Source organism: Chiloscyllium plagiosum, unplaced genomic scaffold, assembly GCF_037043375.1.
Source record: "Chiloscyllium plagiosum isolate Xiang-an unplaced genomic scaffold, Cpla_swu_hap1 HiC_scaffold_15, whole genome shotgun sequence".
NCBI classification, from domain to species: Eukaryota; Metazoa; Chordata; class Chondrichthyes; order Orectolobiformes; family Hemiscylliidae; genus Chiloscyllium; species Chiloscyllium plagiosum.
This window is the reverse complement of record NW_028270153.1, coordinates 13,097,999-13,125,414: the sequence shown is the minus strand read 5'-3', so window position 1 is coordinate 13,125,414 and position 27,416 is coordinate 13,097,999. Positions and strand designations below refer to the sequence as shown.

The 27,416-nt window shown below is 44.6% G+C and overlaps 1 protein-coding gene across 1 annotated transcript in view; it reads left to right on the top strand.

The window, feature by feature from the left end:
• The window catches only part of LOC122560277 (transcriptional repressor scratch 1-like), a 42,594-nt gene extending 31,806 nt beyond the window's left edge, over positions 1 to 10,788 (top strand). Inside the window, exon 2 of the mRNA XM_043710815.2 lies at positions 7,129 to 10,788. Coding sequence (XP_043566750.1) covers positions 7,129 to 7,853 — 725 coding nt within the window. The 3' untranslated portion in view covers positions 7,854 to 10,788. The remainder of the gene's footprint in view (positions 1 to 7,128) is intronic.
• Positions 10,789 to 27,416: the final 16,628 nt, after the last annotated feature.

Below are 27,416 nucleotides of genomic sequence, written 5' to 3'. Positions count from 1 at the left end.
CCATTCATGGCACGTTACAGTGGACCTTCAGGTTCACACAAGATACAAATCTGTCTTTTGAATCTGCATCTTGCTGTGAACATGAAGAATGAGAGTTGGGAAAAGAGCCCAGCCTGTCAAATTGATTATTCAAATGACATGTTGGCTTGACCGACTAGAGAACCTTTGGTTGTTCTCTTCAGGGCAGTGAAGGTTGAGGGAGACTTAATAGAAGTGGGTTGGGGCGAATAAATGAGGAGAAGCTATTTCCACTGCTCGGAGGCTTAGTACCTGGAAAACATAAAAATGCAGGATGCGGCAATGAGGTTTTTTTTCTCTCAGTTGTGAATTATGATGTTCTGGAATACACTACCACAAAGAATTATAGAGTCAAAGAGATAAACAGCATGGAAACAGACCTTTCAGTCCAATTCATCTATGCTGACCAGATATCCTGAACTAACCTCGTCCCGTCTGCCAGCACTTGGTCCATCACCCTTTAAACCCTTCCTATTCATATACTGATCCAGATGCCTTTTAAAATATAGTACAAGCCTCCACCACTTCCTCTGGCAGCTCATTCCATACACTCACCACTTCCTCTGCATGAAAATGTTGGCCATCATGTCCCTTTCCACTCTCACCTTAAACCTATGCCCCTCTGGCTTTAAACTCCCCCATCCCCGGAAAAAAGACCTTGATGAGTTGTAGAAGATTCAGTACTAAATTTTAACAGCGTAGGATATTTTTGGAAAAGATATTGGAAAAGAACAGGGTAATGAAAATTTTTTGGGTCACTCTTCGAGAGATCTACCATGGGCATAATGGGCCAACTGGTCTCTATTGGTGCTGTACAATTCCAGAATTATGGAGCCAGGTTAATGGGCAGCAGTCATGGTGCAAAGCCTTAAAATTTGGTTTCAAGTCATTTGGTTTTGTCATTTATTTCAAGAGGGTTGGAATATAAAAGCAGCTATGTGCTTCTAAGACTTTATAAAACTCTAGTTAGGCCCCATTTAGTGTCCAGTTTTGGGTCTCACATCTGAGGAAGGACATATGTCACTGGAGCGAGTACAGCGGAGATTCACACGGACCACCTGGAATGGTAGGCCTAACATACAATGAATGGCTAAGGATCCTGGGATTGTATTCATTAGCGTTTAGAAGGTTGAGGGGAGAAATAATAGAAACTTACAAGATAATGCATGGCTTAAAAGGGGTGGACACTGGGAAGTTGTTTCCCTTAGGCGGGGAGACTAGGACCTGTGGGCACAGCCTTAGAATTAGAGGGGGTCAATTTAGAACGAAATAAGGAGACATTTCTTCAGCCAGAGACTGGTGGGCCTGTGGAATTCATTGCCACAGAGTGCAGTGGAGGCCGGGGCATTAAATGTCTTCAAGACCGAGACTGATAAATTCTTGATCTAGCAAGGAATTAAGGACTAAGGGAGAGTGCAGGTAATGGAGTTGAAATGCCCATCAGCCATGATTAAAGGGTGGAGTGGACTCAATGGGCCGAATGGCCTTACTTCCACTCCTACGTCTTGTGGTCTTATGGTCTAAGTCCCACTCCGAAACATTAAACCTAATCTCAGTTTACAATTCCATTACAATGCAGAGGGAGGGCTGCCCCTTTGTAGATGCCATCTTTCAAAGCAGACATTAAACGGTGACTCTGTCTGCCCTCTCTGATGGACTCAAATGATCTTTGGACACTATTTTGCAGAAGAGCAGGGGGGGGTGGTCCTACCCTGTAGTGTGTGGTAAATATTTGTCACCTAACTAGCATCACAGAAAGGATCATCTGGTCATGAAAACATTGCTGCTGTGGTCCAACAGTGCTATGCATCAAATACTATTGGTGCTGTTTAATGCAGATGGTTAGGCATGTCTCATCATGAAGCCTTGAAAGAAAGACAGAAAATGTTGGAAAGACTGACCAGCCCAGGTAGTATTTGCAGAGGAGAAACAGGATGAATATTTCACGTCTGTAACTGTTAATCAGAATTGGAAAAATTGTGACAGGAGAAGTTATGAATGGCATTCCCCAAGGAGTACACTGGCTGATCAAGGTGGGGAGGTGGATGAGGGGTGAGATGGTGACCTGGAACTATTGCGATGGAGAGTGTGGCAGGATATATGCCACCATGAACGTATGCCATTCACACCTCCTCTAAAGATCATTTCTTTTTGTCTTGTCTCATTACCATTCCCTTTCCCTTTGCACTATTAATCCTTTCTGCCATTTCATCTTTCTTGTCCCCCGTCATCCTTTTGTCCTTCTTTCTGCCTTTCTCTTGCCCAAAACCATAAGACCATAAGACTTGGGAGCAAATTTAGGCCTTTTGGCCCATCGAGTCTGCTCCAGTATTTGATGATGGCTGATATGTTTCTCAATCCCATTCTTCAGCCTTCTCCCCATAACCCTTGATGCCCTTGCCAATCAAGAACCAACCGACCTCTGACTTAAATACACTCAATGACTTGGCGTCCACAACCTTCAGTGGCCATGAGTTCCACAGATTGACCACCTTCTGGCTGAAGAAACTCCCTCTCATCTCAGTTCTCAAGGGTTGTTCCTTCACTCTGAGGCTGTGCCCTCAGGTCCTAGTCTCTCCTACTAGTAGAAACATCTTCTCCACATCCATCCTATCCAGGCATCTCATTATTGTGTAAGTTTCAATTGGATGGCCCCTCAACCTTCTAAACGTTTCTTGCAGAGACCCAGAGTCCTCAGCTGCTCCTCAGATGACAAGCTCTTCAATTCTGGGATCAACTCTTGTAAACCTCCTCTAGAATCCTCTTCAATATCAACACATCCTTCCTTTGATACAGAGCCCAAAACTTCTCACAATATTGCAAACTTGGTCTGACCAGAGACTTGTACTGCTGAGGCTGTGTATCTCTGCTCTTGTAATGAATGCAAAAGTTGCATATGCCTTCTCAACTGCCAAATGAATCTGAATGACTGGGTGGCACTGTAGCCCAGTGGTGAGCATAATACCTCACAGCGCCACGGACCCAGGTTCCATTTCAGCTGGGACTAAACGTGTTGAGCTTATACATTCTATCAGCATCTGTATGGGTTTCCTCTGGGTGCTCCAGTTTTCTCCTACAGTGCAAAGATTTGCCGGTTAGGTGGTTTGGTCATACTAAATCGTCCCATAGTGCCTAGAGATGTGCAAGTGGGTTGGCTTTGGTTATGGGGATAGGGTAGCAGGGCTGCCTGTGTCAGATGCTCTTTGAGGGTCATTGTGGACTCAATGGAGCAAATGGTCTCTTTCCACAAAGTAGGGATACTATATTAACTTTAAGAGAATTCCAAACTAAGACTAATATTTCGGAAGCCCTTCCCCATTTAGAAAATAGTCTATGCCTACATTCTTCCTTCAAAAGTGTACAGTTTACCACATTATATTATACCTGTCCAAGTCCTTCTGCAGCCTTCCCACTTCCTCAATACTGCCTGACACTCCACCTAACTTTGTATCATCTGCAAACTTATTGCATTCTTAATTTTCTCAGTTCTGATGAAACGCTAACCAAAAGCCAAAATCTCTTCACCAAGATAGTGAAGCCTGTGGAAAGTGACTGAGGACAAAACCATGAAGGTTTTCAAGAAGGAGTTAAGTATAGTTCTAAAGGCTCAAGGGAGCAAGGATATCTGGTGAAATCAGAAACAGATCAGAGAATGGGATGATTAATCGTGATCATATTGAATGGCAGAGTTGGTTTTAAGGGCCGAATGGCCTACTTGTAAAGTAATATAGCACAAATGAGGCCCTTCAACCTACGTTGGAAATGTTAGCTTGTTCCACCTACAACCTCCACCAACCTACAGTGATCCCACTATCCAGCACTTGACTCATAGCATTGAGTGTTATGATGTTTGAAGTGCTCAACCACATATTTTTTAGATGTTAAGATTATTGGACCATGAGAAATAGGATCATGAATCCATCGATCTCAACCTTGTACACAAGGCCTCTGCTCCCACAGATGGGAGTTCCAAATACTCACTCTGTCTTCTAGAAACACTAATAAATTATTCAGACACAATTTCCCTTGCGCAAAGCCATGCTGTTTGATGAGATTTGTGAAGTGACAGAATCTGTGAAGTTTCCCACCTCAGTTACCCCTCCCGCCCCACTCCAAGCACAGTATTCCAGATTCCCACCACCTTCTTCTGAGTGAAAAGGCTTCTCAAAATCCCCTTCTGCTCCTATTCTGAGTGCCATAGAGATGTACAGCACAGAAACAGACCCTTCGGTCCAACTCATCCGTGCCGACCAGACATCCTAAATTAATCTGGTCCTATTTGCCACCATTTGGCCCATATCCCTCTGAACCCTTCCTATTTATATACCCATTCAGAGGCCTTTTGTATGTTGCAATTGTACCAGCCTCCACCACTTCCTCTGATAGTTCCTTCCTCTGAAAATGTTGCCCCTCAGGTCCTTTTTAAATCTTACCCCTCTCATCTTAAACCCATGCCCTCTAGTTTTGGACTCCCTTACCTTGTAAAAAAGACCTTGACTATTCACCCTATCCATGCCCCTCATGATTTTATAAACATCCATAGGGTCACCCATCAGCCTCCGACGCCTCAAGGGAAAACAGCCCCAGCCTATTTAGCCTCCCTCTATAGCTCTAACCCTCTGACCCCGACAACATCCTTGTAAATCTTTTCTGAACCCTTTCGAAGTTTAACAACATTTTTCCTATAACAGGGAGACCAGAACTGAACACAGTATTCTAAAACCTAAACTAAAAGCTAACATTTTGAGTCATCTAAATTGAAACATTAGTTTGCTCTCTCTCCATGGAAGCTGCCTGACCTGTTATGATTTCTAGCATTTTTGGTTTTCAATACAGATTCCAGCATCTGCAGTAATTTGCTCCAATAATTGCTGTAAATCTTTTCTGTACCCTTGCAAGTTTGACAACATCTTTTCCATGGGTCTGGAGAATGGGTCTCTATGTCGCAGAGGCCAAGTGCCAAGCCCCTTGCCCACAATCCTACCGTGACCCATCAGGCCAAAATCACTCACACTGTCCTGCCCTCATTGCCTCTGGTGACCTTCCCTCCACTGCCTCCAAACTCATATTCCCCCAGCCCCGTACTGCCCGGTTCTATCTGCTCCCCCAGATCCACAAGCCCAACTACCCCAGCCAACCCATCATCATGGCATGCTTTTGCCCCACTGAACTCATCTCGTCCTACCTCGACTCCATCCTCTCCCCCTTGACTCAGCCACATCCCACCTACATCCGCTTCACCCAACCAGGCTCTCCATATCTTCTGTAACTTCCAGTTCCCCGGCCTCCAGTGCTTTATCTTCACTATGGACATGTCTATCCCCCACAAGGATGGCCTCCAGGCTCTCTGCTTCCTCCTGTCCAATACACCTGTCCAGTCCCCCTCCACCAATATCCACCACTGCCTCGCCGAACTGGTCCTCACCCTCAATAACCTGTCCTTTAACTCCTCCCATTTCATCCAAATCCAGAGGGTGGCCATAGGCACTCGGATGGGCCCTAGCTATGCCTGCCTCTTTGTCAGCTATGTCGAACAGACCTTCTTCAATACCTGCACAGGCGCTGTGCCCCAACTCTTCCACCATTACATCGATGGCTGCATTGGTGCAGCATCCTGCACCCAGGCTGAGCTGGAACAGTTCATCGTCTTCTCCCACAACTTCCAAACCACTCTCAAATTCCCTTGGTTCATTTCGGACACCTCCTTTCCCTTCCTTGACCTCTCCATTTCTATCTCTGTTAACAGTCTCCAGTCGGATGTTGACTACAAATCCACAAACTCCTATAACTACCTGGACTACACCACCTCCTACCCAGTATCCTGCAAGAACTCCATCCCATTCTCCTAATTCCTCTGCCTCCACCGCATCTGCTCAGGTGAGGAGACATTCCACTCCCAAACATCCCAGATGTCCACCTATTTCAAACAACGTGCTTTTCCTCCCTCCCGTCATCCAGACTGCCCTCCACCACAACACCTCCATTCCCCATTCCACTGCTCTAAACCACCCCTCCAAATGCAATAAAGACAGAACCCCCCTTGTCCTAACCTACCACCCTACCAGTCTCCACATCCAACGCATCATCCTTAAACACTCCTGCCAATTCCATCTAGACCCCACCACCAAGAATATCTTCCCCTCCGGATCCCTCCCTGGTTTCCACAAGGACCGTTCCCTTCGACTGTCCTTGGATTGCACCACTCTCCCCACCAATCCCCCCCCGCACTTCCCCCCCTCCCAACCCTGGAACCCCCGGGTATCTTCCCCTGGAAAAGATTAAAAACCTATCGGTACACCACCCCCCTATCCCCTCACTTCTATCCAGGGCCCCAAACAGTCCTTCCAAGTGAGACAGAGGTTCACCTGCCTCTCTTCCACCTAGTTTACTGCATCAGGTACTCCCGATGTGGTCTTCTCTACTTCGAGGAGACCGAACGTAAACTTAGGGAACGGTTCACTAAGCATCTCAGCTGGACCCGCAGGGGCCAACTGGACCTCCCAGTCATCTCCCATTTTAATTCCCCTTCCCACTCCCTTTTCCAAAATGACCACCTTTGACCTCCTCCATTGCCTCAATGAACCCAACTGCAAATTGGAGGAACAACACCTCATCTTCTGCCCGGGCAGCCTACAGCCCGGAGGACTCAACATTGAGTTCTCCAATTTCAAATAACCTCCTTTCCCATCCCCGACTCCCTTCCCAGTCCCTCCCCCTCCTTTCCACCTCACCCAGTCATCTACCTGGTTCATTCTGCCCATTGATCAACCAGGTTGTACGTTTTACCTGTCTTCACATATCCCCACCTCACCACCCTGCCCCCGTCATCCACTTTATCTGCAGCTCCCCCCACCCCCACCTCACCACCACCACGCAGTCCTGAAGAAGGGTTACAACAGGAACATTGACTTCTCCACCTCCTGATGGTACCTGGCTTGCTGTGTTCTTCCAGCCTCCTGCTTGTCTACCTTGAATTCCAGCATCTGTAGTTTTTTTTGTCTCTAACATCTTTCCTATAGCAGGGAGACCAGAATTGAAGATAGTATTCTAAAAGTGCTCTATATCCCTGTGAATTAATTGCTTTTCCCTGCCCCGTCTCTCTGTCTCAAGGTTATATTCACAGCTACATCAGCCCGTCAGCGGTGTACGAGAGCCGAGGGGAGAGTCTGACTGCGCCCCAGCCTGTCTTCACCAAAGTCGACGAGGTGTATGGGGAGCCGGAGGGACTGGGGCTGGGGCTGGAGCCGGACAGCCCTCGCTCGGGGCTGGCGAACGGCTACTTCAGCGGTGAGGCGGCGGTCAGCGAGGGCTACAGCATGGACGCCTTCTTCATCACGGACGGCCGGTCAAGGAGGAGGAGTGGCAGCGGTGGGGGGAGGCAGCCGGGACAGCGGCACCGCTGCGGGGAGTGCGGCAAGACGTATGCCACCTCGTCCAACCTGAGCCGCCACAAGCAGACCCACCGCAGCCTGGACAGCCAGCTCGCCCGCAAGTGCCCGACCTGTGCCAAGGTCTACGTCTCCATGCCCGCCCTGGCCATGCACGTCCTCACCCATGACCTCAAGCACAAGTGCGGCACTTGCGGCAAGGCTTTCAGCCGGCCCTGGCTGCTGCAGGGTCACCTCCGCTCACACACCGGCGAGAAACCCTTTGGCTGTGCCCACTGCGGCAAGGCGTTCGCCGACCGCTCCAACCTGCGAGCTCACATGCAGACCCACTCAGCCTTCAAGCACTTCCGCTGCAAGCGCTGCAACAAGACATTCGCCCTCAAGTCCTACCTGAATAAGCACTACGAGTCTGCCTGCTTCAAGGGTCCCCAAGAGGGGGAGTCCTGAGAGAGATTCCAAAAAAATGCATCGCCTCGTAAATGAGGGGGCGTGAGATAGAAGAGAGACGTGCAAAAATACAAATGCAAAATCTCCTAAACACGGAATCAGACATACAAAAGTACAAATGCAAACCCTCCCCCCCCCCCAAACGTGGAATAAAATAGAGAGACGTGCAAAAATATTAGTGCAAAATTTCTTAAATATGGATTGAGATAAATGCAAGACGTGCAAAATTTACAAATGCAACACCTCCAAATATGGAACAAGATAGGAAACGTACAAAATATAAATTGCAAACTTTTTCATCGTGGAATGAAATAAATGAGAGACGTACAAAACTAGAAGTTGCAAAACCTCCTAAATGTGAAATGCGATAAATGAGAGACGTGCAAATAAGAATGCAAAACCTCCTAAAAGGCGAGGAATGACAACTTCTCTCCACCTCAAAGCAATACTTCTTGAGATTACTTCCTAACATGTTTTTTTTTTAAATTAATATATGCTGGATTTGCTCTGAAAAGAAAAAAAAACTGCAACCCTCTCTTCAAAGTTGTGGCATGACATAAAGATTATATTTTTTTTGCTGTGCACCCACCAGAATTTTTGGAAACACTCCTTTCAACCAGGTTTGGGAGGAGGAACTCATGAAGTGAAAGCACTGGGATCATGATGACTTAGATGCACAAATACCTGTACAAACAGGCAGGTGTGTGCACGTGCACAGCTACACCGGGAATATGTACGCCACACGCAAGAATAGTCAGTCTCCCAGAACATGCCAATGACACATGTGCAACCATGCACCTGTGCATTAAACATACAGGCACATGCATGCGCATGCAGATACATGCACATTGACAAATAGGCATGTGTGCATGCACACATACATCTGCATATGCACACAGGGACACATATGCACGCACACTCCCCACTTTTCTAGAACATGTCAACATCATGTGCCATGCATGCATGCACATACAGACACATTCACACACACGCAAAGATGACCTCTTGTATTTTTTATGCTGCTCTTTGCTACAGGACGGGATATATTTATTGCATCTTCCACGGCGATTGAATGGTACTCGACTTTTTCAAAAGGGTAATTTTTTTCACTGACCTGAAGACAATGCAATGTTTCTGGTGTTTTCCCCAGGATTGACCCATCAGCAAGTATTATGCATTAAGGCTGAATATTTTTTATCAACCGAAAACTAATACATTGTGCCATGCTATTGAATTAATCTACAGTAGAATCTACCTACAGTGACCATGTGGGTCAGTTGAGCCTTCTGTGACTAAGCATTCTGGTGCCAGATCCTTGTGTTAAATAAAGCTAGCTGCTAATTTTGACAGTCAGCAGGAAAATGCAGAAGTCTTCTTTGGGTAGATATGGAACACAGGATTCTGAACACAAGGCATATTTCTGCAAGATATATTCATCCAAAGGTAGAATTGACCATTTATAGGAAGGCCAGTGGCCCAATTAGTTCTCACGAGTTTCCTCTCACTGAACTTCTCCAGGCTACATCAGCAGAACCTTTTATTCCTCTGTCTTCCATATTCCTTTCTAGCTTCCCCTTAAACTTATGAACTTATTTGCCTTGATTACGCCTTCTGTATCATATTCCACAGTTTACTCGCTTTTAGAATAAACTTCCCCGGAATTCCCTTATTGGTGACTATTGATCACCCCAAGTTTTAAACTCACCCCTCATTGGAAACAGCTTTTTTGCAAACCTATCAAATTGCTTCATAATTTGAAGGGTCCAGCTTATAGAATTAAATTTTATTGCCATGTGTACACAATTACAGGAGTACTGCGAAACATTGCCACACACATTGCCACCTTAGGGACAAAGATATCTCGGGACAAAAAACTTAAGGTTCAAATTGTAAAAGAGAGAAACAAAGTTTAAAATGTTAAGCATTACAGACCATCATCGTACATACAGAAAAATAAAGAAATAAGGTAATAGTTAACATTAAAGTGAGCTTTTGATGATAGTTGTACAATCTCAGTTCTGATCCCATCCACACGAAACCTTATTGCACCTTATTCAGTGCCTCTACATTCTCTCCATAACATGGAGACCAGTCCTGTGCAGAATATATATGTAGAGTACCTCTCTACCTCCCTCCCTCCCTTAAGAGGAAGAGAAGAGCATTTAGAGATTCAAACTTCTCCCACTACTTTGTCAAGTCCTGGCTAAACTGTCTCTAACTATCTGTCCTCTTTCATCCCTTAATACACTATTCTAAACAGATATAGCATGATTTCTCTACTTTCCAATTTTATTCATCTATAAATGTGCTTCATTTCAGTTTACATGTCCTCCTGGGGTATTTGGTGATTCAGTGGTAATGTTACTGATCTGGTAATCCAGAGGGGCCCACCTAATGCTTAGGTTCAAATCCCACCATTACCAGCTATTGGCATTTAAATTCAATTAATAACTCTGGAATTGAAAGCTATTCTTAATGATGGTGACAATAAAGCCATTGGTGTCCTGAAAAAGCAAACCATCTGGTTTACTAAGTCATTTAGGGAAGGAAATCTGTCATCCTTACCTGGTCTGGCCTACGTATGACTCCATACCCACAGCATTATGGTGTCTTTTAACTCCTCCATCAAATAGCCTAGCAAGCCATTCAGTTCCAGGGTAATTAGGAATGGACAACAAATACTGGCCTTGTCAGTGATGCCCATATCCCATGTAAAAAAAAATGAAATTGCATGCCTTCTTTTAGTAATATGTCTGGATGCCTCTAAATCCCTTTTATGCATGACCCCATTGTAAATTTTCTCTAGGGAATTTCTAGTCTCTTTATTCTGCCTATCAAAATGCAGCATCTCCAACTTATCTCTTAAAATTCCCTCATCATGTGAGAGCCTATTTAGGACTGATATTTTGTTTTAGTTTTCCTTCTATGTAGAAGGCACTCTGACCAGGTTTGTTGAATCACTGATAAAATTATATCCGCCATGATGAATATAACTTGCGCAGGTATGTTCTAAGTTCCAGATTTCCTGGGAATATACTTTAGCTTAACTGCTGAACCAGTGGTAACCACATGGAATCGACTACCTACTCAACCAGTCATAGCAATCAGTTGGGGATGCCTCCTGCATTGCAAATTGTGCTAATATTGATCATACTTTGTCAGTAGGTCATTGGCTGTGAAGTGTTTTGTGGTTCCCCAGGGAGGGTGAAATGTGCTACAGGAATGCAGGTTTTGAATCAACCACTATAACTGGATTCTACTGTATTTGAACATTGTAAAATATTGTTATGATTATGTATTATTGTTCTTGATAACAAAGAGGTGCACTTTTCATGGAGCAGAGTTTCTGACAGGGAGAAGAGTTCTGTAATTTCCCCAAGCTGTGTCACAGAGTTGGAATTTGCTGATGTGTGTTTCAGTGTTATCCAAACTGCACTGTGAACATGCCAACTGAACACCGTTTCCATGAAATTGTGCCCCTTTGCTTTTATTGAGCCAATCACCTATGAGCCATGGATTATTAACCCCTGTGTTGCCAAAGCGCTTGCCACTTTGAAGAAAGTAATGTTTCTTTTAAGTTTACGTAACTATTTATGTATTTAACTATTTATGTATTTAACTATTTATGTATTTAACAATTTATGCATTTATTTATTTATGCCATAGTTTTACAAGTCACAAACATCACTGAAACAGATGGGAGTTTGTTTTGAATTCCTAAAAGCTCAGAATTAATTTTTTAAGCACCATTATGGTTCCTTTTTGTTGTTGTTGCAGTGCAAGGGTCACTTGAGAAATGACAGTTTGGGGAATTGAGTGAATGTTGATATTGTAAATAAGGCACTACGCTGTATTCCAGCAATAATTCAATGATGCATGGCTTTCCTCCCTCTTCTAGTTTATTATGTCCTCAACAAGAGAATGCAGATATTGACTGCAGTATTACTTAACAATGGAAATCAGGGATCTGGCAGGGATGGAATAAGCATCTGCAGACAAAGCATTAAGTAGTCTTCCTTTGACTGCAGGATCTGTGTCAGGCTGCTGTTGTGCTCTTTGCCTCACATTATGGCCATGGGAGATTTTGCAGACAATGTTTTGTTGTTCTCTCTACTTCTCTCTGTTTTCAAAAGTTAGGCTTTACCTAGGCCATTTGGCAATCTGGTATAAGAATCCATTCGCATCTGCAATCCTCTCATTAACCTCTCTGTAATACAGTGCACTTGTTTCAATTTTTGCCCTGTCCATTTCCCTCCAAATTTCACCCCACTAATATGTTCGGAAGGAGGTTATTCAGCCCCTCTTCCGCGACTCCATTAGATCACAGCGAGTCTGCATCTTCATTCCATTAACTCGCAATCCTTTTGCCTAACCAACATCGATCAATCCCAGCCTTGAAATTTTCAATTGACACCCAACCTTTGCAGTTTATTTGGAGAGGTAGTAGGGGTGTAGGTGCAAGATCTCCACTACAGTGAAGTATTTTCTAACGTTAGCCCTCAACAACTGATAAGGGCCCATTGTTCTGGACAACCAGAAGGAGTGGTTTCTCCCTATCTAGCCCATCAACTCCATCAACCATCTCAAAAACATTCTGAAAACTGGCTGACTTGAGTAAAACAGCTGCATTGTGAAAAAAAATTGCATGCACCAGCCCAGTGAATCCCAGGAAATCCTTTCATTTTAAAGGGAGCATTGAACACAGGTGCTAATTTCTGGTTTGCAATCCAGGCAGGATCAGGACACTGAGCTGGGAAATTTTGCCATGACCACATTGAATGGTGGAACAGGCTCAAAGGGCTGAATAACCTGGTCCTGTCCCTATTTCATGCATAAGGCAGGATATGTGTTTGCTTTTAGTTCCCCAGTGTAGGGCTATCAGTTGAAACCCAGATATTGTTTCAGGTTAGCTGGGACAGCATAGAGAGTGAGTTAAACGTAGTCTGTGAGAATCGCTACTTCATTCTAATTGAACTTAGCTTTTAGAGTTCACTCTGCCCTCTAGTGGGAAGTTGCCACTGTTTAAATTGCTGACAGCACTAGTTGTGATCGTTTCCTCTATGTTTAAAACCAACATTTTTTTTTCTGAACTGAGCAAAAAAAGTGCTGACTTTATTAGATTCAGTGTGTCACATAATTTGTATTTGTGCTCACTGTGTTTGAATAATCTGATTCTTGTGTTCAAATCCCTCCATGGTCTCACCCATCCCTATCCGTGAACCTCTTGCAGCTCAACAACCCTTCCAGATAAAATCAGAAATTGCTGGAGAAGCCATCCCTGACCACTGCACTCCTTCCATTCCGGCCTCTTGTGGATTCCCTGCCTGCTTCACTCTAGCTATTGGCAGTCGAGCCTTCAACTACGTCAGGCCCAGCCTCTGCAACTCCTTCCCTTCACCTTGCAGCCTTTCTGCCTCTCCTATCTCTGTTCCTGGAAACCTACCTCTCTCAACAAATGGTTGATCATCTGTCCAAGTGTCCCCTCTGTTGTTCCAGTGTCAATTCAGAAAAACCATCTACTTCACAAATGTCCTTGAAGGAAGGAAGCGTTCTTTACTGGATAAATATAGGAGAAGTAAGCCGTTCAGACCATCAATTCTGCTCTGCCATTCAATCACATCGTGGCTGATCCGATAATCCTCAACTCCACTTCCCTGCCTTTTCGCCCACAACCCTTGATTCCTTTGTTGGCTAAAAATCTATCTCAAGCCTTGAATTTACTTGTGAGACCTTAAGACATAGGACCAGAAGTAGGCCATTCAGCCCATTGACCCTGCTTCATCCATCAATAAGGTCATGGCTGATATAATAATCTTTAACCCCATTTTCCTGCCTTTCCCCATTACTCCTGACTCCCCAGTTGACTGGAAACCTATCTATCTCAGCCCTGAATACATTTAAAAGGCCTTAAGACATAGGGGAAAAAATAGGCCATTCAGCCCATTGAGTCTGCTCCACCTCTGGCCTACATGTGGGGCTCCAGACCCTCAGCAATGTCGTTGATTATTAACTGTCCTCTGGGCAGTTAGGGATGAGCAACAAATGCTGGTCCAGCCAGCAACACTCATATCCATGAATGAGTAAAAATAAATTATCTAATTATGTTTCTGTGAAGCGAAGTGTGATGTACACTGGGTTAAAAGGCAAGGTATGTGTACACATCGTTGGAGGTAAGTGGTTCCTGTATGATGACACTTCTATCCAATCACTTGTTAGACTCATCCTTGCTTACTTCCCATTAGCTGCCCATGACAGTAGCCCATCTCCCTTCATGTTTTGTCTGTCCACTACAGCAGGCTCGATCCTACATAATAAGAGCTCTACCAACTACCTCGCCACATTCCTCATAGCTCCCTGGTCCTCACTTCCTGCCAGGGATCCAAGGCCACTGGGAAGGCATAACCAAGTGAGGGAGAGGCAGAAGTGAGGGAGATCCAAGACAGGGGAAACCTATAGTCTAGATTAGAGTGGTGATTTCCCTGCTCCTCGGATACTGCCTGACCTGCTCTGCTTTCCCAACACCACTCTAATCTAGACTCTGATCTCCAGCATCTGCCGTCCTCACTTATGCCGAGGGGGAACCTACAGTTTACTCATGAGGCCTGAAAGAAGTACTCCTGTCAGTTTCACCCAAAAAGATCAAAAACATTATTTTTCAAACATTGTTTTTTCCTTGCCAATTTAAAATGGAAGCCCACCAGTTACAGATAGAAAAGATGTTTCCTGTGATTATAGGCTTGTTTTAACATTGTCGAGAGTGGTGCTGGAAAAGCACAGCAGGTCTGGCAGCATCTGATCAGCAGGAAAATCAACGTTTCAGGCAGAAGTCCTGATGAAGAGCTTACGTCCGAAACGTCAATTCTCCTGCTCCTCGGATGCTGCCTGACCTGCTGTGCTTTTCCAGCACCACACTCTCGACTCTGATCTCCAGCATCTGCAGTCCTCACTTTCTCTTGTTTTAACACTGAGCAGGCCATACCTATGATCTTTGGAGTTTTGGAAGAATATGCGGTGGTCTAAGTGGAACATGCACAATTCTGAGCAGTGACATGACTGAGAGGATGTTTCCTGCCATCGTGGGATCTAGAGTCTCCCAATTAGGATGGAAATGAAAAGGAATTTCTTCTCTCAGAAGGTCAGGAGATGCAGAAATTCTTTTTCCTAGTGGAGTCTGAGGCATTGGATCTATTCAAGGTTGAGTTAGAGTTTGATCAACCAGGGAGTCAAGGGTTATAAAGAGCCCGGAGAGTGGAACTGAGACCACCACCTGATCATCCATGAACTTACTGGACAATGGAGCAGATTCAAGGGGTAAAATGGCTTCCTGCTTACCCTATTTCTGACAATGTTCTGATCTAATGCAGATAATTTCCCGAGACCATATTAACCTTCCTCACAGACCAGTCTCCTCCGCATGGAGATTGGGTTACCAACTCTGTTTGATGTATTCCTGGGGATTTCATCACATGATCTCCTATCTCCCTCCATTGGTCACCTAATCTGTCCATCCTCAGCTGTCAACCCTTCCCACACCAACTAGAATCCAATAAGGCTTTTCAAGCCCATTTGGAGCCTTTCTTTAATTGTCTTAAATATATTTGTAACTAAATAAATGAAAGGTACATGAAGAAATTTTTTTTTGGAAAGTCATCATTTATTTAAACACTCTGAGTGAAGCTTCTCCTGGGAGTTTCCAATAGTAGTTCCCTGGGGATTAATTTCCAGACCAATCCCAGGTGGAGTATAGAATCCCAATAGTTTGGAAAGAGGCCATTCACCCCATCAAATCTGCCCTGACCACCCAAAGGACATCCCACCCAGACCCAAACCCACACCCTATACTTCCCATGGCTAATCTGCCTAGCCTGCACATCTCTGGTCACTATGGAGGAATTTACCATTGCTAATCCACTGAACCTGCACATCTTTGGACCCATGCAGACATGGGGAGAACTTGCAAACTCCCTACAGACCGTCACCCCAGGGTGGGATTGAACCAGGTCCCTGGTTTTGTCAGACAGCAGTGATAACCAATGAGCCACTGCGCCTGGTGAGGGATGTGGAGGGGAGAAGTAAGAATGATTTTGTATTTAATTGACACCTTTCACTACTGTCGAGAATTCCAGAGATCCTTACAGGCAATGGAAGTGGAGTCAATTTGTGCACAATGTAAATGGCCTTGTGACAGAGTGCCCAGACCACGTTGATTAAAGGAAAAAGTACACAGGGGAGAACATCTCTTTGAATGTCAGAGGGTATCTGAGACGTTAGATAGGCTTCAGGTTAACCCCTCATCTGGAGTGGGCAAGGTGAATTGGGGGTTCCACTGTCAAGCTGGTAAATTTCCTTGTCTCTCAGTGATGGGAAGATGGGGAGGGGATGTTCTCAGTAGAAGCAAAAGATTTTTTTCTCAATAAATCCTCAAACATGAAGTCCGGTAGAAAGTGACCACTCAGCAGCACTGATGGTAACCATGGTAGTATTGAAGGGCTGGCCCACTTTTGAAGGTAAGAATCATAGTGCGTAGGGAGAGTGGGCGATGAGATTACTCATTTGTGGGTGTTGGGGGCCAGAAATTAAAGATTGTTACTTCCCCGGGGATAATGCTCATGAAATTCATATTCATAAATAATTACACTGAAAAGTCCAGAAAAAAAACAGCAGCCAAAATAAAATGCTGGGAGATTTTTTTGACCCAGAATCAATCCTGCCTGAAAGCGCTAACAGCAATCTTCACAGAAACTGCATTGAAGAACATTGTCCTATCTCCTGTTGTATGTGACAACCACGGATCATTTTATAGATTATAAGCTCAAAAACTATTTAAAATATATGATTGATAATAATGGAAACATTCAATCTAGATTTCTGAGTCTGATCTGAATGTTGTTGTTAGTTTGTTCCTGTGTTATTTCTCTCGCGTTCTGAGATTCTCCTCACTCTCCTGTCCCCCTCTCTCTGCTCTTCTCCATTTCCATTCCTCCTTCCCGGACTCACCCACTATTAGCCTCCACCCACTCTCCAATCTCAGCTTCTCCCACTCTCTGATCCTGCTATCCTCATTTCCCACTTTCTCTCCCTTGCTGCTATTTCTTTCTGTCTCCCTTTTTCCTCCATCTCTCTCTCTCCCTCTCTCTCTTTCACCTGCCCTTTCTGCTTCTGCTACTGTTCCTTCCATTTTCCCTGTTCTCTCGCTGACTGTTATCTCTGTCTCTCCTTTTCTTTCTCATTTTTCACTTTCCAGTTTTCCCACTCTGCTCTCTAGGCGTTCTTTCATCATGCCAGCTCTTTGAAGTTGCTCTCTGATTACTCTCTCCACAGTTTTCTCTCTCAGCTATCCTTTCCCTCTCATGTTCTCTCTCTCTCTCTCACTTTCCTATTCCTCAGATCTCACACACTCTGCTATCCCTTTCTCTCTCCACTTCTGTTCTCAGCTATCTCCCTCTCTCACTGGTTCTCTCTGCTATCCCCCTCTCACTCTCCAGAACTCTCTCACTTTTGCTGCTATGATGCTTTCTCCCTTTTCTCTTTGTATAACTCACATAGCTGGCATTATAGTTAGTTTTAGAAAAAAGTAATTTTGTATATAAAGCAAAAATGTATATTCTGCTGCATCAATTTATACTTGCACTCAGTTTTTATTGTACACTTCACGGTGTACAAGGTGTACACAGTTTCTGGAATTTTCCATACTATTTTATTCTTTATAAAGAAAGCAGGATTTGAACACACAACTGTAGAAAGCACAATTGTACCAAACCTCTTTGCCAAACTTCAAAAAGGAGAATAAAGGATATAAATGACTCTGTCCTTGTGTTTATTTTGTTTTTGTTGAGTGTGTTTCATGTGTTGAAATGAACCTTGTCTACTTTGTTATCTGGAGACTCAGGTGTCAAAGTTCATGGTCATTGGGTCATTAGCGCACACCGTGCCAGTCACTTTGGGAATGTTTCTAACCCGTTTTGGAAATGTTTACCCTTGTGCATGGAATTTAAACAAGAAAAACACCTGGGCTGGGAACCTCCAAACAAGTTCATCAAATTAGCACCAATAATTAACAGCAAGATGCCAAGCTTGATATGGAGGATGAAAGCCATTGAACTCATTCTAGTTCAAACCTCCTGAAAAGGTCTTACGGTCCTTGTCCCAAATACTTCCTCCTGCATTTTCCACCTCCCCCATTTGACCATTTCCAACCAAATATGTGTCTGGTCTTTGTTTTTACCTGGTTTGCACCTGATTTGTTCTGGCACTGTCACTGTTTAATTTGCTCCACATTCACTTTTCCTTATCTGCTATAGGAAGGATATTTCTAAACTGGAAAGGGTACAGAAAAAAGGAATTATAAAGATGTTACCAGAACTGGAGGGTTTGAGTTATAAGAAGAAGCCAGATAGACTGGGACCTTTTTCCCTAGAGGGGTGACCTTACAAAGATTTGTAAAATCATGAGGGACATAGATAAGGTGAATAACAATACCCTTTTCTCCTGAGGGAGGAGTTCAAAACAGAGGGTACAGGTTTAAGGTGAGAGGGAAAAGATTTAAAAGGGACCCAAGGAGCAACTATTCACACAGAGGATGGTCTCCAGCATCTGCAGTCCTTACTTTCTAGCATATGGAATGACCTGCCAGAGGAAGCATTAGATGCAGGTACAGTTATAACATTTAAAAGACATCTGGACAGGCACATGAATAGGAAAAGTTTAGAGGGACGTGGGCCAAACGCAGGAAATTTGGACGAGTTTATTTTGAGGAATTTGGTTGGATGAGAAGGTCTGTTCTCATGCTCTATGACTATTTGCTGTTTTATTCATTGAAATCCACTACACAAAATGAGGTCATTGGGCTCTCTTTCATTGTACCAGCTCTTTGAAATCAATTACACCTAATCCTCCACACTTTTTCCCATAGCTCTGCAATTTTCCCTTTTTCAATTGCAGACTAAATCCAATTCCTTTTTGAAAGATGCCATTGAATCTGCTTCCACTGACCTTTCACAGCACATTCCAAATCATGCCAACTCACTGTGCGAAATTTCGGTTTGGTTCTTTTGCCAATTATTTTCAATATGTGGCCCCCTGGCTTTTGACCCTCCTTCCATTGGAAACCATTTTGCCCCATCTACTCTTATCAAAATGTTTCATTGCTCTAAATAGCCCGAATAACATTTTTATTCATCAATTTACTTCAGCTTTCCTTTGTAACTCGAGCCTCTGACACAAATCTTCTAGACCTTCATGCCTCATAAAGAGGTGTTTTGTATCTCAATTAAGATCAACACAGGCTTGAGAAACTGTAATTCCTCTTTCACCAGGACTGAGTTCAACAACTTGAATTAATCAACTCTGCCTCTATTTGTTTGGATGACACACATTGATACAGATATTGTTTTTGTCATTTACACCTCCTCTAAACACTTGCTGACTTGTTTGTATCTTGATTTGGAGACTTCGGTGTTGGACTGGGATGTACAAAATTAAAAATCACACAACACCAGGTTATAGTCCAACAGGTTTATTTGGAAGCACTAGCTGTCAGAGCACTGCTTCCAAATAAACCTGTTGGACTATAACCTGGTGTTGTGTGATTTTTTAATGCTTGCATCTTGTTAGCTTTGCTCTCAGCAAAGTGGGCCCAGTTACCCCTTTTCACATCTCTCATTTACACCTATTTTACATCTCAATCACTCCTTTACTCTCGTTAGTGCTGCGTTAGTCTTTTGCTCTGGGTATCCTCACAATCTAAGTGATTTGTTGCTCCATCCCCTTTTTCAACAGCATGAAAATCACCAATTTCCAGTTCTTTTCCATTCTGAAGAAGAGTCATACTGGACTTGAAGCATTAATTCTGTTTCTGTCTCCTCAGGTCCTGTCAAACCTGCTGAGTTTCTCCAGCACTTTCTGTCTATGTTTCAGATTTTCAGTGCATCTGGTATTTTACTTTTATCCCCCAGACCCTGCATTTGCTTCTTTGCTGATCTGATCATCAACCCTTTTGCTTTACACCATCATTATTTCTTTCACTAAAACAGAAGCAAAATACTGTGGCTGCTAAAGCTTGAAGGAAAAACAGAAAGTGCTGGAGAAATTCTGCATGAACACCTTCACTCAGTCCACAAGCATGGTGCCGGCGTTCCAGTCTCTTACCATTTTAATATCGTGCCAATTACTCCCATGGTCACATTTCTGCCTAGAACAAAATGAGAAGACATTTCTTCAGCCAAAGAGTGGTGGGCCTGTGGAATTCATTGCCGTGGAGCACAGTGGAGGCTGGGACGTTGGGTATCTTCAAGGCAGAGATTGATAAGTTCTTGGTCTTGCAAGAAATTAAGGCCTACGGGGAGAGTGCAAGTAAGTGGAGTTGAAATGCCCATCAGCCATGATTGAATGGCGGAGTGGACTTGATGGGCCGAATGGCCTTGTTTCCACTCCTATTTCTTATGGCCTTATGGTCTTATGGACTGCAGTGTTCCAGTGAAGCCCAATATAAGCTACAGGAGCAGCACCTCATTTTCTGATTAAGCACATTACAGCCTTCTGAACGCAACATTGAGATCAACAACTTCAGACTGTAAATTCCATCCTCACTATTTGGTTTTCGTGGTTCTGCTATGGACAAAATTGACTTTTCTTCTGCTATTAATACCTACACTGGATCCAAACTCACTTCTCTACAACTGTTGCCATTCCCTTAGTCTCTTATGACAACTGTGATCTTTGCTTTCCCTCTATGTTTTCATTGACCTCCCCTCCTCTTCCATTTGCACCCCCCCCCACCTTTTCTCCACATCATAAAATCTATAATTTATCCATTCTTCTCTTCAGTTGCAAAACATGTTACAACTGGACTGAAATCATCAACTTTGTGTCGTTTCCCATAGATGTTGCCAGAGCTGATGAGATTCTCCAGAAAATGGCTGTTTTTGATTCAGATTTCCAGCATGCACAGAATCTTGATTTTGTTTCACTCTTTTGATTTCAGTGCACTCATTAACATTCTGTTATCGTTCCAGGTTCAATAAACAGCACATCAAATCAGCCTGCTAGGATGGTATACATTGATGAAGGACAGAGGTCTGTACTTGCTTTCCAGAAGCCAGGTTAAATGAAAAATTGCAATGGTTACCAAGATCTGTCATATTTCTCTCCAAGAGATCTACCAATAGAGATAGAACATAGAACATAGAACATAGAAGAATACAGCGCAGTACAGGCCCTTGGGCCCTCGATGTTGCGCCGATCCAAGCCCACCTAAACTACACTAACCCACTATCCTCCATATACCTATCCAATGCCCTCTTAAATGCCCATAAAGAGGGAGAGTCCACCACTGTTACTGGCAGGGCATTCCATGAACTAACGACTCGCTGAGTGAAGAACCTACCCCTAACATCAGTCCTATATCTACCCCCCCTTAATTTAAAGCTATGCCCCCTTGTAATACCCGACTCAATACGCGGGAAAAGGTTCATACTGTCGACCCTATCTAACCCCCTAATCATCTTGTACACCTCAATCAAGTCACCCCTAAACCTTCTTTTCTCGAGGGAAAACAGCCCCAAGTGCCTCAGTCTTTCCTCATACGATTTTCCTTCCATACCAGGCAACATCCTGGTAAACCTCCTCTGCACCCGTTCCAATGCCTCCACATCCTTCCTATAGTATGGCGACCAAAACTGCACACAATATTCCAGATGCGGCCGTACCAGAGTCTTATACAACTGCATCATGACCTCAGGACTCCGGAACTCAATTCCTCTACCAATAAAAGCCAGTACGCCATATGCCTTCCTCACCGCACTATTTACCTGGGTGGCAACTTTCAGAGATCTGTGTACATGGACACCAAGATCCCTCTGCTCATCCACACTACCAAGTATCCGACCATTAGCCCAGTACCCCATCTTTTTGTTATTCTTCCCAAAGTGAATCACCTCGCACTTAGCTACATTGAATTCCATCTGCCACCTTTCTGCCCAGCTCTGCAGCTTCTCTATATCCTGCTGTAACCTGCCACATGCTTCCTCACTGTCAACAACTCCTCCGACTTTCGTGTCATCCGCAAACTTGCTCACCCAACCTTCTAACCCCTCTTCCAGGTCATTTATAAAAATGACAAACAGCAATGGTCCCAAAACAGATCCTTGCGGAACACCGCTAGTGACGGCACTCCATGAAGAAACTTTGCCATCAACTACTACCCTCTGTCTTCTTCCATCCAGCCAATTCCTAATCCAAACCTCCAACTCACCCTCAATGCCATATCTCCGTATTTTCTGCAGTAGCCTACCATGGGGAACCTTATCAAACGCCTTACTAAAATCCATATATACCACATCTACCGCTTTCCCCTCATCAACCTCCTTCGTCACCTTTTCAAAGAATTCAATAAGGTTTGTGAGGCACGACTTGCCCTTCACAAAACCATGCTGACTATCCTTGATCACATTATTCCTATCTAGATGTGCATAAATCCTATCCCTTACAATTCTCTCTAAGACTTTGCCCACAACAGAAGTGAGACTCACCGGCCTATAGTTACTAGGGCTATCCCTACTCCCCTTTTTGAACAAGGGAACCACATTTGCTATCCTCCAGTCTTCTGGGACTACTCCTGTAGACAAAGAGGACATAAAAATCAAGGCCAATGGCTCTGCAATCTCCTCCCTTGCTTCCCAGAGAATCCTAGGATAAATGCCATCAGGCCCAGGGGACTTATCTATTTTCACCTTTTCCAGGATTTCCAACACCTCTTCTCTACATACCTCAAAGCCATCCATTCTACTTATTTGTGCCTCAGTATTCTCATCGACAACAATGCCCTGTTCCTGAGTGAATACTGAAGAAAAGTATTCATTCAGTGTCTCCCCAATCTCTTCCGCCTCCACACGCAACTTCCCCCTACTATCCTTGACTGGACCTATTCCTACCCTAGTCATTCTTTTATTCCTAACATACCTATAGAAAGCCTTAGGGTTTTCCCTAATCCTATCTACTAAGGACCTTTCATGTCCCCTCCTTGCTGCTTTTAGCTCTCTCTTCAGGTCCTTCCTGGCTACCCTATAACTCTCAATCGCCCCAATTGAACCTTCACGTCTCATCTTGAGATAGGCCGCCCTCTTCCATTTAACAAGGGATTCCAATTCCTTATTAAACCACGGCTCCCTCGCACGACCCTTTCCTACCTGCCTGACAGGTACATAATTATCAAGGACACTCAATAGTTGCCCCTTGAACAAGTTCCACATATCATTTACACTCTTGCCTTGGAGTCTACTTTTCCAAGCCACACATCCTAAGTCATGCCTCACCGCATCATAATTTCCCTTACCCCAGCTATAATTCTTGCCCTGTAGTACACACTTATCCCTCTCCATCACGAGTGTAAAAATCACCGAATTATGGTCACTATCCCCAAAGTGCTCACCTACCTCTAATTCTAACACCTGGCCTGGTTCGTTACCCAGAACCAAATCCAGTATGGCCTCACCTCTTGTTGGCCTGTCTACATATTGTGTCAGGAAACTCTCCTGCACACATTGAACAAACACTGACCCATCTAACGAACTTGAGCTATAGCTTTCCCAATCAATATCAGGAAAGTTAAAGTCCCCCATAACAACCACCCTATTACTTTCACTCATCTCCTGAATCACCTTCCCAATCCTTTCTTCAATGATTCTAGGACTATTAGGAGGCCTGTAAAAGACTCCTAACAGGGTGACCTCACCTTTCCTATTCCTAACCTCAGCCCAAACTACCTCAGATGGCAAGTCCTCATCCATCGTCCTTTCCACCGCTGTAATACTATCTTTGACAAGCAATGCCACACCTCCCCCTCTTTTACCCCCACCTCTAAACCTACTAAAACATTTAAATCCCGGAACCTGCAACAGCCAATCCTGTCCCTGTTCTAGCCATGTCTCCGTAATAGCCACAACATCGAAGTCCCAGGTACCAACCAACGCTGCAAGTTCACCTACCTTATTTCGTATACTTCTTGCATTGAAGTATACACACTTCAAGCCACTTCCCTGTTTACAGGCACCCTCCTTGGAAATTGATGCCATGTTCCTCACCTCCCTACACTCCAGGCCCTGCACCCTGAAGCTACAATCTGGGTTCCCATGCCCCTGCATGCCCCTGGTCACCTATCCTCCAATTCCATACTCTGACACACCTTGGCTGAAAAGATTTACCCTCTGACACAGCAATATTGGTGCCTCAGTGGTTAGCTCTGCTGCCTCACAGCGCCAGGGACCTGGGTTTGACTCCAGCCTTGGATGACCACCTTGTGGAGTTTACACATTCTCCCTGCATCTGCATGGGTTTCGGCCAGGTACTTTGATTTCTTTCCACTGTCCAAAGATATGCAAGTTAGGTGGATTGGCCAGGGATGCGTGATCTAGATGGAGTAGCCATGGTAAATGCAGGGTTATGAAGGTCGGGTGGGTCTGGGTGGGATGCTCAATGCAAATAGAATGGACTGAATAAACTCTTTCTATCCTAGGGATTCTATGAATGATCAGCAGCAACAGACATCAGTTATTGTAGCATATTGATGGGACTATGGCAATGATGACAATGTGCTGTAGTGCCAGGAACAGGCTGCCAGCGCATGCCAATTTAGTGAGTTAGTTTGCAGTGAAGCTGGATCTTCTCCTGCCTGGGAGATCATCTCCTACAAATGGTAGGTACTGCACAGTATGGCTGGCGGTTAGGGTCGTCTCCTGGACCAGTTCAGCTCACCATTTGGTGAGGAGGATGGGATAAGTTGCCCTGACGTCTGGAGGGGGATCTCGTTGGAAAGGACTGTGGATCAAAGTGCTGCTGGATTTTGGAAAAGAATGAACTTGCAGGATTCCTGACCAAAGTATCTCCTCATGCTCTGAGCCCCTGATGGAATCCTTAGTGGACAGGCTCATAGACAGTCTACCTGCCTCATCAACAACTGAGGCACCAAAGACAACAATGAATGTTCACTTAATAACCACAACCTGCCCACGAATTGGCAGAGAGTGAGGACTTGCCATGTGGAAAGCTTGGAAAACAAATCCATGGGGGTGAGGGGTAGCTTGCCAGTCCTTGGTTGGGGCGTGGGGACATGGGGAATGACCCCATGTCACTCAGCGACTAACCAAGGAACCTGAGAATCCCTGCCCTCTCTCTAACTTCCCAACCCCACATTCTCCTTTGCAAACTCACTCGTGCCAGCACTTACCCGTGTCCTGGGAGCCCATGCTCTTTAGAATTTAGAAGAACGTGAGGCAGTGTTATGGAAACATACATGATTCTTAGGGGACTTGATAGTGTAGCTGTGGAGAAGTTGTTACCCCTTGTGGGAGACCCTAGGACCAGAGGGCCTAATCTCAGGGTAAAGGGGTCACTCATTTAAGGTAGAGATGAAGGGTTAGTGGGCGGCACGGTGGCACAGTGGTTAGCACTGCTGCCTCACAGCGCCTGAGACCCGGGTTCAATTCCCGCCACAGGCGACTGACTGTGTGGAGTTTGCACATTCTCCCCGTGTCTGCATGGGTTTCCTCCCACAGTCCAAAGATGTGCAGGTCAGGTGAATTGGCCATGCTAAATTGCCCGTAGTGTTAGGTAAGGGATAAATGTAGGGGTATGGGTGGGTTGCGCTTCGGCGGGTCGGTGTGGACTTGTTGGGCCAAAGGGCCTGTTTCCACACTGTAAGTAATCTAATATCAGACATTTCTTCTCTCAGAGGTAGGGAATCTACAGAATGCTGATGGGGTTGGGTCATTAAAAATATTCAACGGTGAGACAGATAGATTTTAATCTGGGTCTTTTAAATCAAGGGGTATGGGGAAAAGGCAGGAAAGTGGAGGTGAGGATTCTCAGGTCAGCTATGATCCTACTGAATGGCAGAGTATTTTCAATGGGCTGAATGACCCACTTCTTTTCTAATGTGTTCTGGTCTTATCTAATTGTTGCAAAAGCCACTATATAAATGTACTTGTTTAACTGCTATCCCCATTTTGCTCAATAGAGGGAGCTGATACTCTCTACCAGACATAACCATTATAATCACCCCTTCTTTAAACGTCAATGTTTTGCCAATGGAGATGCAGCTTATACATGTAAATAGAACATAGAACAGTACAGCACAGTACAGGCCCTTTGGCCCTTGATGTTGTGCCAGCCCTTTATCCTACTCTAAGATCAGAAAACCTACATAATCTCCATTGTACTATCTTCCACGTGGCTATCTAAGAGTTCCTTAAAAGCCCCTAATGTATCTGACTCTACTACACTTTTGGCAATGCATTCCACACACCCACCAGTCTCTGTGTAAAGATAGCTGAATAGGGATTTGTGCTCCTATTGGACATATTCTGATTTTTCAGCAAGTTTTACTACTCAGTTGCTGTTAAAGATGCACCTACTAAATTAGATTTTCCAGAAACTTCAATTGATAGATTAGTAAAACAGTGAATGTGGAGACTTTGGAGATTTTAAATTGTTGGGGGTGGTGGTGGTGGGGGGGGGGGGGGGGGGGTGCGCACTGAAGAGGGCAGGGTGTGTTCAACACACATCCCATGCACATCATGGAGACATTTAATGAGTGGGTTGCCTGCTCTTCTCAAAGCTCCACCCAGGATGTTACCAGGCAGCTCGGGGATAGAAATCATGGTTCCTGGTGCTGTTCCAGGCCCAACCTTCTCCCTGACTCAACTGCAACAGCTTCATGGCTGACCCAAGCACAGCTCAGCCCTAGAGCTCCAGGCCCGAGTTATTAGGCCTTGTAACTCCAGCACCTCCTGGTATTGGGCAGCTACCCTTCAGTTTTGCCGGATGGAGGTTGTTGGTCGTGATGTCATCAGCTGTCACAGGCACTATGCGACCAGAATTCTCATAGAATGAATCACAGAATCCTAGAATCATAGAATCCCTGGGGTGCAGAAAGAGACCATTTAGCCATAACATCATAAGACCAAAAGACATAGGAGCAGAAATTAGGCCATTCAGTCCATAGCCAGCCCTGCCATTCAATCATGGCTGATAAGTTTCTCAACCCCATTCTCCCTATTTCTCCCCATAACCTTTGATCTGCTTGGCAATCAAGAACTTATCTATCTCTGTCTTAAGTATACTCAATGACCTGGCCTCCACAGCCAACTGAAGCAGTGAATTCCATAGATTTACTACTCTTTGGTTGGGTATATGATTAAGAAGGGTTTGGAGGGATATGGGCCGGGTGCTGGCAGGTGGGACTAGATTGGGTTGGGATATCTGGTCAGCATGGACGGGTTGGACCGAAGGGTCTGTTTCCGTGCTGTACATCTCTATGACTCTATGACTCAAAATAAGTTTCTTTTTATCTCTGTCCTAAAAGGTCTTCCCTTTACTCTCAGGCTATGCCTTCAGGTCCCAGTCGCTTCTATGAATGGAAACATCTTTCCAACATCCACTCTGTTCTCAGCAAGTCTGCACTGACTCTCCAAAGAGCATCCCACCCAGGCCCCCTCCACCTCCATAACTCTGCATGTGGTTTTTAACCATAGCTAACCCACCTCATCCCCGGACACTCTGGGGCAGATT